The sequence below is a fragment of the Limulus polyphemus genome, unplaced genomic scaffold (genome assembly GCF_000517525.1).
Source record: "Limulus polyphemus unplaced genomic scaffold, Limulus_polyphemus-2.1.2 Scaffold1438, whole genome shotgun sequence".
Lineage (NCBI taxonomy): Eukaryota > Metazoa > Arthropoda > Merostomata > Xiphosura > Limulidae > Limulus > Limulus polyphemus.
Genome location: NW_013667048.1, coordinates 264263 through 275772, shown reverse-complemented (window position 1 = coordinate 275772; position 11510 = coordinate 264263). Strand labels below are relative to the sequence as shown.

The 11510-nt window shown below is 33.6% G+C and overlaps 1 protein-coding gene across 1 annotated transcript in view; it reads left to right on the top strand.

Moving 5' to 3' along the window:
* Positions 1–9759, top strand: part of LOC106463566 (acyl-CoA synthetase family member 2, mitochondrial-like) — a 12701-nt gene extending 2942 nt beyond the window's left edge. Inside the window, exons 4-12 of the mRNA XM_022391106.1 lie at positions 1267–1384; positions 1597–1692; positions 3174–3322; positions 4770–4861; positions 5373–5449; positions 7279–7386; positions 7682–7830; positions 8888–9029; positions 9527–9759. Of these exons, the coding sequence (XP_022246814.1) occupies positions 1267–1384; positions 1597–1692; positions 3174–3322; positions 4770–4861; positions 5373–5449; positions 7279–7386; positions 7682–7830; positions 8888–9029; positions 9527–9658 (1063 nt within the window). The 3' untranslated portion in view covers positions 9659–9759. The remainder of the gene's footprint in view (positions 1–1266; positions 1385–1596; positions 1693–3173; positions 3323–4769; positions 4862–5372; positions 5450–7278; positions 7387–7681; positions 7831–8887; positions 9030–9526) is intronic.
* Positions 9760–11510: the final 1751 nt, after the last annotated feature.

Below are 11510 nucleotides of genomic sequence, written 5' to 3'. Positions count from 1 at the left end.
ATATTTCTGTCGTACAAACATTGCCTTATTTATTTTCTACATACTTTCTAAAGATACTGAATTTTAGACCTTGTATATCCTGGACTGATAGACTCTATGAACTCAGTGATGCAGATATGTTCTAGTCAGGTTTTATATTTCTGTCGTACAAACATTGCCTTATTTATTTTCTACATACTTTCTAAAGATACTGAATTTTAGACCTTGTATATCCTGGACTGATAGACTCTATGAACTTAGTGATGCAGATATGTTCTAGTCAGGTTTTATATTTCTGTCGTACAAACATTGCCTTATTTATTTTCTACATACTTTCTAAAGATACTGAATTTTAGACCTTGTATATCCTGGACTGATAGACTCTATGAACTCAGTGATGCAGATATGTTCTAGTCAGGTTTTATATTTCTGGGTTTTATATTTCCTAACGCCATTTTCTTGATGTAATATAATATATTAATGTCCATATTTCACTGTTTCTTCTTCTTCTTTGTATATTCTGACATAAGTAAAGGGATTCTAAAACTTAGTTATAATGTAATCAACTTGTTTGTTTACTTACGGAAAGTCCTTCTTTGTCACCATAACAACCGTGTGTAAATCTGGACATCTGATAGTTACATTAAAAAATCAAATGGTTTATAATAATGATATCAACAAGTGTACAGAAACAAGATAACATCATCAAAACTATAAGTGTGAATTCAATGTGTGAAAAAGTGCGGAACGTCTCAATACTCGTCCCACTAATCCTCAAACAATATTTTTCTTTATTTCATGACCTATTTGTTGTTGCAGAGATAACTTGGCATGCGTTGAGAACAGGGATATAACGAGGGTGCAGGTGGACCATACCCCATATAGTCCGTTTGTAAGCATAAATCCAATTTTTTGTAGATTTTGTCTGCAAAATTTTGTGGAGAAAAATGTCAGATAAAAGATGATAATATTCTTACATAGATCGTGTGATGCATATTAGTTTGTCAACAGTTCTAATAATTCTATCAATCTTCACCTACATCTTTTGAGTTTAATAATGTTCGGAAATGCTGATTATGTTCTTATTCAGAGCTTTTATTCTATTATGTCGGCAAAATTTAGTCTTGCACGCCCTCTAGTTAAGAACTTCCTCACCAACGACCAAAGTTTAAGTGTATTCATATTTAAAACATATTTTTTTTACTATAATATGTTGTATTTACGTTAATGATTCGCTTGACACGATTAATCATCCATTACTAATTATTACTTTTCTTATTAATCCAGTGGAGTTTACAAATTTGACGATATTCTACAAGCTGCAGGGAACGAGAAATTGCGAGAAGTGAAGGAGCTGGACTCCAAGATACAGTTCGACGATCCGGCTAATATTCAATTTAAATCGGTAGGAGAAAATTATGACCATAAATACGTAGTGAGATCTATATAAAATGTATGTCGTATTCAACAAAATTTAAAACATTTTGTTTTGTTTGATAATATTTAATAATATAAAATAGATATGTATATTAAACTTATCATATTGAACGATTATAAAAAATTACAATTCTGACTATCGTCTGTGCCTCTAAACTGACTAAAGTGTGTTCTTTTCAGGGAACCACGGGTAAACCCAAGGCAGCAACACTTTCTCATTTTCATTTCATCAACAATATGGTATCCCTTAGCAACCGAATGATAGTACCAGGAGTGGTAAGTATTGTTGTAAACTACAACTTCATAACCATGCTGTCATACCAGGAGTGGTAAGTATTGTTGTAAACTACAACTTCATAACCATGCTGTCATACCAGGAGTGGTAAGTATTGTTGTAAACTACACCTTCACTACCGTGCTGTCATACTACGAGTGCTAAGTATTGTTGTAAACTACACATTCACAATTACTCTGTCATACCTAGTGTGGTAAGTATTGTTGTAAACTACACCTTCACTACCGTGCTGTCATACTAGGAGTAGTGAGTATTGTTGTAAACTACACCTTCACTACCGTTCTGTCATACTAGGAGTGGTGAGTATTGTTGTAAACTACACCTTCATAACCGTGCTGTCATACTAGGAGTGGTAAGTATTGTTGTAAATTGCACCTTCATAACCGTGCTACCATACCAGGAGTCATAAGTATTGTTGTAAACTACACCTTCACTACCGTGCTGTCATACTAGGAGTGGTGAGTATTGTTGTAAACTACACCTTCACTACCGTGCTGTCATACCAGGAGTGGTAAGTATTGTTGTAAACTACACATTCACAATTACTCTGTCATACCTAGTGTGGTAAGTATTGTTGTAAACTACACCTTCACAACCGTGCTGTCATAGCAGGAGTGGTAAGTATTGTTGTAAACTACACATTCACAATTACTCTGTCATACCTAGTGTGGTAAGTATTGTTGTAAACTACACCTTCACTACCGTGCTGTCATACTAGGAGTGGTGAGTATTGTTGTAAACTACACCTTCACTACCGTGCTGTCATACTAGGAGTGGTGAGTATTGGTGTAAACTACACCTTCACAACCGTGCTGTCATACCAGGAGTGGTAAGTATTGTTGTAAACAACACCTTGATAACCGTGCTGTCATACCAGCAGTGCTAAGTATTGTTGTAAACTACACCTTCACAACAGTGTTGTCATACCGGAAGGGTAGGTATCACTGTAACGCAGTGTTGTTCAATAGTTTGGTCAAATCAATATACTGTTATTAACTTACACATTTATCTAATGATAACAATGGTATGTAAGTCAAAGATATGGTGTTTTATTGTTTTTGTCGTTGTTTGTCTGGTGCTTTAGTTGGTCAAAAGTTGGACAACCGTGGTTTGTTTGGTCCTTTACCGATCAAAGGTGGAACAACCGTGGTTTTGAACTGTATTGTTACAATATTTATCCATTAACTAGTTGTTCTGGTAATATATTAGTGAGATTATATGTGAAATGATTAAATTTGTTTTTGTTGAAGTTAACCCTACATTTCATGTGTCCTCTGAAAAATATCACGTAATGTTATTGATATTATAACAGTTAGTTTCTTGAATAATATGTCAGCTTCAACACACGTTTAGTTGAAAGTTCTATGTGGACCACAACGTTAGATACATACTGAGCTATAAAACTTAGTCACAGGGAGTGATTTAGCAGTAACGGTTATATTGTGTTTTGGTTTCGTTTCAGAAACCGGTGGATTGTGTTCCCGTACCATTGTTTTATTCGTTTGGTTGTGTCGGCGGTGTTATCGCAGCCATTATTCACCGGAAACTGGCGGTGTTTCCTTCGCCTTTTTTCGATCCTCTGGCGACGTTGAAAGCTATCGAAAAAGAAAGGTAAAGTCCATAAATAAAGTATCTTTCATTGATCATCTACACAGACTGTTAACAATGAAATATCCTCCATACATGTGATTAGTGACATCTTAATACCTTTAACATACGATACAAAAAAGGCAAATCATCTGTAAATGTTAGCTTATCTTCCTATTAAATTTCTGGTAATGCTAGAAATGCCCATTCTTAGTCAAACTGTCTTAAAATGTTTTCAATCTGTGTTTCTTTTTTAGGCTGGCTATCTAGCCTTAATATATATTATTATCAAGATGGAGACTTTGGGTTGTTATCTTTAAGTGTTGTTCAGTTTTGTAATCTCTGTTGTTCTAGTTTAGATCTCTCTCCCTTCTTTTCTCCATTATTCATATTGTTATTAGTATTTGTTGATCCATTGTTTTCAACAATGTTTAACTTTTTAACACATCTTCTCACCCACTTTTTACTAACAATTCTAACTTTCGACTAGGTTTACTATTGCCATGGAAACACAGATTCTATTCACAAATAACGTATATTGACATTTCTGACGTCATGGGAATGCCCACTCAGGTTCATTATCATGACAACTGTTCTTTGACAGAGAATCTTCATCCACTTTCATTACTTTTCTTCACAGAAGTTTCTCTACATGTTTAAATAGAATCACCAACAGAGAAACCCTTTTTTTCATCATCAACAGGGAAACCCTTCTAATCATCACCAACAGGGAAATTCTTTTACCATCATCAACAGGGAAACCGTTCTAATCATCACCAACAGGGAAACTCTTTTTATAATCATCAACAAGGAAACCCTTTTATCATCATCAACAGGGAATCCCTTTTATCATCATCAACAGGGAAATCGTTCTAATCATCAGATTAGAAGGGTTTCCCTGTTGATGATGATTAGAAGGGTTTCCCTGTTGATGATGATAAAAAGGGTTTCCCTGTTGATGATGATAAAAGGGTTTCCCTGTTGATGATGATAAAAGGGTTTCCTTGTTGAATCATCAACAGGAAAACCCTTTTATCATCATCAACAGGGAAACCCTTCTATAATCATCAACAGGAAAACCCTTTTATCATCATCAACAGGGAAACCCTTCTAATCATCATCAACAAGGAAACCCTTTTATCATCATCAACAGGGAATCCCTTTTATCATCATCAACAGGGAAACCCTTTTTATAAGCTGTACTATTTCCTATATAGATCATTTTCCAGACGGTTTTGCTATGATTAGTGTCTGGCGATAAGCCTCAGCAGATATGTCTTTTGCAACATCTCAACCAACAATTGGTCCAGTTATTAATGCTATTTTCAAGTTTTGAACAACTTGACTTTCAAGATCTACATGTGTCGATGTTTCCGTTTATCAACGTTATATTTTAAGATCTGTGTAAGAACTCAGCTAACAAATGTTTCCGTATATAAAAGCTATCTTCAAGTTATTATCCTATTTATAGATGCACTCTTGTTATGGGAACGCCCACCATGTTTATTGACATTGTTAATCACCCGGATGTTAATAAGTTTGATCTAACCAGTCTCCAAGGTGGTAAGTGAATAATTAGCATTTTCTATTAAATTTTATTTATAATAGACACGAGATGGCACTGGGGTGTAGCTTTTGATTTTGGAACTGACGGGCAAGAATCTTATGTGGCCCTACCACAAAATATTCCCTCATTTTGAATTGTAGGTGTGTGATTGAAGTGACAATTAATCACTAAGTATGAATGTTTAACTGTTCAGTAGTTTCAAATTAAAGACGGCAACAGATATATTTATTAGTTTTACCATGAATAGAAATTAATTTTTAATTTTATAATTAATTTCTTCATTGAAAAAAGTCACAATTCTCGTACATTTGTTTTAAACAATTCTTAACTTTGATACTTCCAAACAACCATTCTCCTTATTTCATTGTAACAGTTCTAGACCTGTTTCGACGAAGTCTCCAAGTTTTAATATCCCTGGAAAACACTTAATACTCGAACTGTATGTTAACATTGTCTTGTAATTACTCAGAGATTATCAATTACTTGTAACAACTGTATTATTTTTAGCACTTACTTCAGCGTCCCCATGTTCAGCAGAGCTGTGGAAGGAGGTAGAACAGAAGTTGGGCGTAACAAACATCATTGTAAGTTTTTAAACTCTTCATAGAAAATGTTTTAACACTTTTGTCACTAATGAAACAGTTTTATAAAAGGTTTAATTAAGCTATACTTAGAATGTTAAAATAAAGTAGTAATTATTGAACTCTGATAAATCACTTACTATGAATTTTTAAACAGTATTCTATATTAAAACTGTAAAACGACAATAGTTATTGTTAGTCATCGTTAAGGAGAGAGGATTTTATAAACAGAATTTCATTTTCACATAAACAATGTTATAAAGTAAAAATTAAAACTGAAACACAAAACAAAACCAAATAATATAAAGTTATTCTTCTTTCTTTCTGCTGTATGATTACACTACCTCCATTTTTATGATGTATGTCGCTGGACGTAAAACTCACGATTTAATAACTTGGAAGCATCATAATATTGTAAGGGAATATGAAAATGTAACAATATAAAATAATACTAGATGTTGAAAGTAAGGTAATGGTAAAGAATATGAAACAATAAAGAAACAATGTTGAAAGAAGATAACAAACACTTGGTAGTCATGAAACAATATAAAACAATGTTGGAATAAGATAACAAACACTTGGTAGCCATGAAAAAATATAAAACAATGTTGAAAGAAGATAGTAAACACTTGGTAGTCATGAAACAATATATAAAACTGTTGAAATGCGATAACAAACACTTGGTAGTAATGAAACAATATAAAACAATGTTGAAAGACGATAACAAACACTTGGTAGTCATGAAAAAATATATAACAATGTTGAAAGAAGATAACAAACACTTGGTAGTCATGAAACAATATATATAACAATGTTGACAGAAGATAAACTCGTAGTAAAGAATATGTATTAATATAGAACTATACATTGCTAACAAACAAAGTGGAATAAGTAGTATAGCGTGCGTTTAGATTTTTCGGTCGTTATCACATTATTTCTTGTTAACAAGATAAACAACTAATACAAAAATGCCAATCGTCGTGAAAGTAAAGATAAATATCATTCTGTTTTTTTTAACAATCGACGACATTTTGTTAATATTTTATATGCTAATTATGGTTGTTAACTTTATTGAAATTTTTGTTAATATTTTACATGCTAATTCTGGTTGTTAACTTTATTGAAATATTTTACATGCTAATACTGGTTGATAACTTCATTGAAATATTTTGTTAATATTTTACATGCTAATTCTGGTTGTTAACTTTATTGAAATATTTTACATGCTAATACTGGTTGATAACTTCATTGAAATATTTTGTTAATATTTTACATGCTAATTCTGGTTGTTAACGTTATTATAAATTTTTTAAAATATTTTACATGCTAATTCTGGTTGTTAACTTTATTATAATATTTTGTTAATATTTTACATGCCAGTTATGGTTGTTAACTTTATTATAAAATTTTGTTAATACTTTATATGCTTATTTTACACATTAAGCTATTTCTTGGTGTACGTCATTCAAGTTAATTATTGGAGCTGTATTGTAAACATCAGTCTTAAATAATAACCTTAACATAAATCAACAGATATATTTTTTGTAGAGATAATGAACAAGTTTAAACACTGACGATCTTTCTAGATTCTCATCCCTCACAGAATCTATGTACGTAAACTTTCTGACATGAACCCCAAGCAGCCGGAGTACGTGGTTCTTGAGAAGATTAGGGCTTCACTTAGTGTTAACTTGTAACTGGAAGATGTGTGTTATCAACAAACGGCCATACTAGAAGAAGAAAGTAGTAATCATTTTGTTTTTACTTTCAATTTGAACGATTTCTAGGAAAATATTGTCAGAGAAATTACCAGTATCTTTTATTCTCCACAGAATGCCTATGGATCAACAGAAACTAGTCCGATAAGCTGTTCAACAGGTCCAGGAGAAAGACCAGACAAGAAATACCATACAATTGGAACCCCAGCTGACCATGTTGAGGTAACTGTACACTATTACTACACATGCTAAGGCCGTAATCAATGTGTTATATACTTTGATCATGTCAAGGTGTACCATAAACTAAACATGCTAAGGTTCTAATCAGTGTGTTATGTACTTTGATCATGTCAAGGTGTACCATAAACTAAACATGCTAAGGCTGTAATCAATGTGTTATATCTTTGATCATGTCAAGGTGTACCATAACCTGAAACGTGTTTAGTTTATGTGTTGATGCTATACGTGTCATGGTTTGTTTTGTTTTTTTCTTTCATATCTATACCTTTATCCTCAGGTGAAAATAGTGGACAAGGATGGACGAATAGTTCCGGTCAACAAAGAAGGAGAACTGTACATACGTGATAGTCTAACGTCCTTGGGATACTGGGGTGATAAGGACAAAACTAAGGAAGTCCTGAATGATGCACGTTGGTATCACACTGGGTAGGACATAACTACAATTAGTCCACTTGATGTCCACTCGGATACTACAACTTTCTTCTTGTAACCTATTGTGTTTGTAACTGTTTTTACCAGCTAGGAACTGTTGTTTTTACTGACGAGACACTAGTGTTAATACCAGCTAGGAACTGTTGTTTTTACTGACCAGACACTAGTGTTATTACCATCTAGGAACTGTTGTTTTTACTGACGAGACACTAGTGTTAATACCAGCTAGGAACTGTTGTTTTTACTGATCAGACACTACTGTTATTACTGACTAGGAACTGTTCCTGTTACTGACCAGACACTACTGTTATTAATGGCTAGGAACTGTTCCTGTTACTGACCAGACACTACTGTTATTAATGGCTAGGAACTGTTGTTGTTACTGATCAGACACTACTGTTTATACCGGTTAGGAACTGTTGTTGTTACTGACCAGACACTACTGTTATTACTGGCTAGGAACTGTTCCTGTTACTGACCAGACACTACTGTTATTAATGGCTAGGAACTGTTCCTGTTACTGATCAGACACTACTGTTATTACTGGTTAGGAACTGTTCCTGTTACTGATCAAATACTACTGTTATTACTGGCTAGGAACTGTTGTTGTTACTGACCAGACACTACTGTTATTACTGGCTAGGAACTGTTCCTGTTACTGATCAGACACTACTGTTATTACTAGCTAGGAACAGTTCCTGTTACTGACCAGATAAATCGTTAACATACAAATTAACGGAGTAATTGAATTGCAGACAAATTGACGCAATAACACTTACTATCTAACTCTCTAAGTGACACTGAACTGACTCTGTACTCTTATTTTGATGTAATACTTGAAGCTTCTAGGTTATGACGTATTGACAACTTCCTCTAGAAATGAAACATATAAATTAAAACATAGCTTACAACAATATTAATAATTCGACGTTTACAATATATATCTCGAAGATATTGTCGTGATAGACGAAGGTGTTAATTTGTTATATGAGAGACAACCAACCGTAATGTTTCTGTATATTAATAATCCAATGTTTACAATACGACACAGGGATATTGCTGTAATGGATGAAGATGGCTACGTCAGTATTGTTGGTACAATTAAAGATATGATCAACAGAGGAGGAGAAAGCATCTATCCTCAGGAGGTGGAAGAGTTCCTCCATAGTCATCCAGATGTCGCTGAAGCTCAGGTGTGTTTTCTCAGAAGAGCTCGTTCTCTTGAAATTTTATTTTTTGTCATTTAATATTATGACCTTAAACTTTTAATGTCGTCGAAGCAATGAAACCAGTAAACCTAATAATAGTCATAAAGATTAAACTTGTCAACATTGTTCATTATACATTCCAGATTTGAAAATCGAGTCATACAAAAATATATTCTAAATATATTTTTGTCTTTCACACGTCAGTGCCCTAGAGGATTTTTTATATAATGTGACAGTATTGTCATTGATATTGTATTTGATGATATTGATAACGTTTCGGATATGTGTTACGAGAACTATATAATTAAAGGTATCGTGTTGAATTGTGGAGTAAGTTCAAGTGTTATCATTTTTGTCAAACATGAGATATTGATTTGTCACTTATAGGATATGTCTAAATGTTACATGTACCATGTTGTTAAACGTAGCATGTAGATCTGATAGGATACGTAATATTTATATTGAGAAATGTTTTATTGTAGGTTGTTGGAGTTCCAGACCCACGATTGGGAGAAAAAGTTTGTGCTTGGGTGAAACTAAAATGTGGATCCACTTTAACAGAAACGGAACTTCGGGATTATTGCAAGGAAAATGTTAGTATTGTGTTAATATAACACCAGTTGAGTACAGTGTTAATATGATATCAGATGAGTACGGATTTTATAATCACTTCAGCTGAGTTGGTGTTAATATGACATCAGTTGAGTAAAGTGTTAATATGACATTGGAGGAGTACGGTGTTATTATCAGATTAATTGACTACGATGTTAATATGACATCAGCTTACTACAGTGTAAGTATGACATAAAGTGAGTACGGTGTTAGTATAACATCAACTGAGTACGCTGCTAATACCACACCAGCTGACTACAGTGTTAATATCACATCAACTGAATATGAACAGAGAATAACACATAGCATTATACGATCAGTTACTAAGTGTTCAGTTACTAAGTGTTCGTTGGGTGGGGTACAGCGAATGAGATTTTACTGGTCTAAAAATGGATTACATTGTGGTTACTAACGTTCCTGGTTTCGGTGTGGTTTGTATGGTGCTTGTAATAATCCCAGGTTGTGATGGACAAGGTAGTCCTAGTATGACACTGATAAGAAGGGTATGATACTTCTACACCATACATACATCAATAACAGTTAGCTGTCACCTCGACAGTGTTACCCAGCCACTACAACACACTAGGAGAAGATGAACTTTTAGTTAATAAGTTTTCCTTTATTAGGCTGGTGATGACAACGTTTCACTAACACACATCAACAACAGTTATTTGTCACATCGACAGTGTTACTCAGCCACTACAACACACTAGGAGAAGATGACCTTTTAGTTAATAAGTTTCATTTATTAGGCTGGTGATGACAACGTTTCACTAACACACATCAACAACAGTTAGCTGTCACCTCGACAGTGTTACTCAACCAATACAACACACTAGGAGAAGATGACCTTTTAGTTAACAAGTTTTCCTTTATTAGACTGGTGATGACAACGTTTCACTAACACACATCAACAACAGTTAGTTGTCACCTCGACAGTGTTACTCAACCAATACAACACACTAGGAGAAGATGAACTTTTAGTTAACAAGTTTTCCTTTATTAGACTGATGATGACAACGTTTCACTAACACACATCAATAACAGTTATTTGTCACCTCGACAGTGTTACTCAACCAATACAACACACTAGGAGAAGATGAACTTTTAGTTAACAAGTTTTCCTTTATTAGACTGGTGATGACAACGTTTTAAACAAGCTTGATGATGAGATTGTTTAATACAGACATTGGAATGGAACACTAGACCTATCACGACAGTTTAAACCGGTACTGATACGGAACGTTACTCGTATATGGTGGCAGTTTGAAACAGGTACTGAAAGATACGGAACGTTAGACCCGTATCACGATACTTTGAAATCGGTACAGATACGGAAGGCTAAACTTATAATCTTTTTTAAAATGGTCTTTTCATATATCCATAATTCTGAGCTGCAGTGGACAAATTAAGAAAAGTGTCGTGAAGAGACATATCTTGTTAATTTCATTTTGATAGCATTTTTAGGCCTATTGTATGCATAATATAGTTTTTGGATTTCATTAATTTTTACTATTGCAGTGGATATTAGTAAACATGTTTTTGATGAAAAAATGTTTGTCAGTCAATTGTTCGGACAACAAAAACGTTTCTTCTTTGATTCATACTGTCTAGTCATGAACTTTTTCTTGTTTGTTTTCTACTGATTCGTCATGAACTTTTATTGTTTGATTTCTATTGTTTCTTCATGAACTCTTCTTGTTTGTTTTCTACTGATTCGACATGAACTGTTCCTGTTTGATTTCTATTGTTTCATTATGGATTTTTGTTTGATTTATATTGTTTCTTCATGAACTGTTCCTGTTTGATTTCTATTGTTTCATTATGAACTTTTATTGTTTGATTTCTATTGTT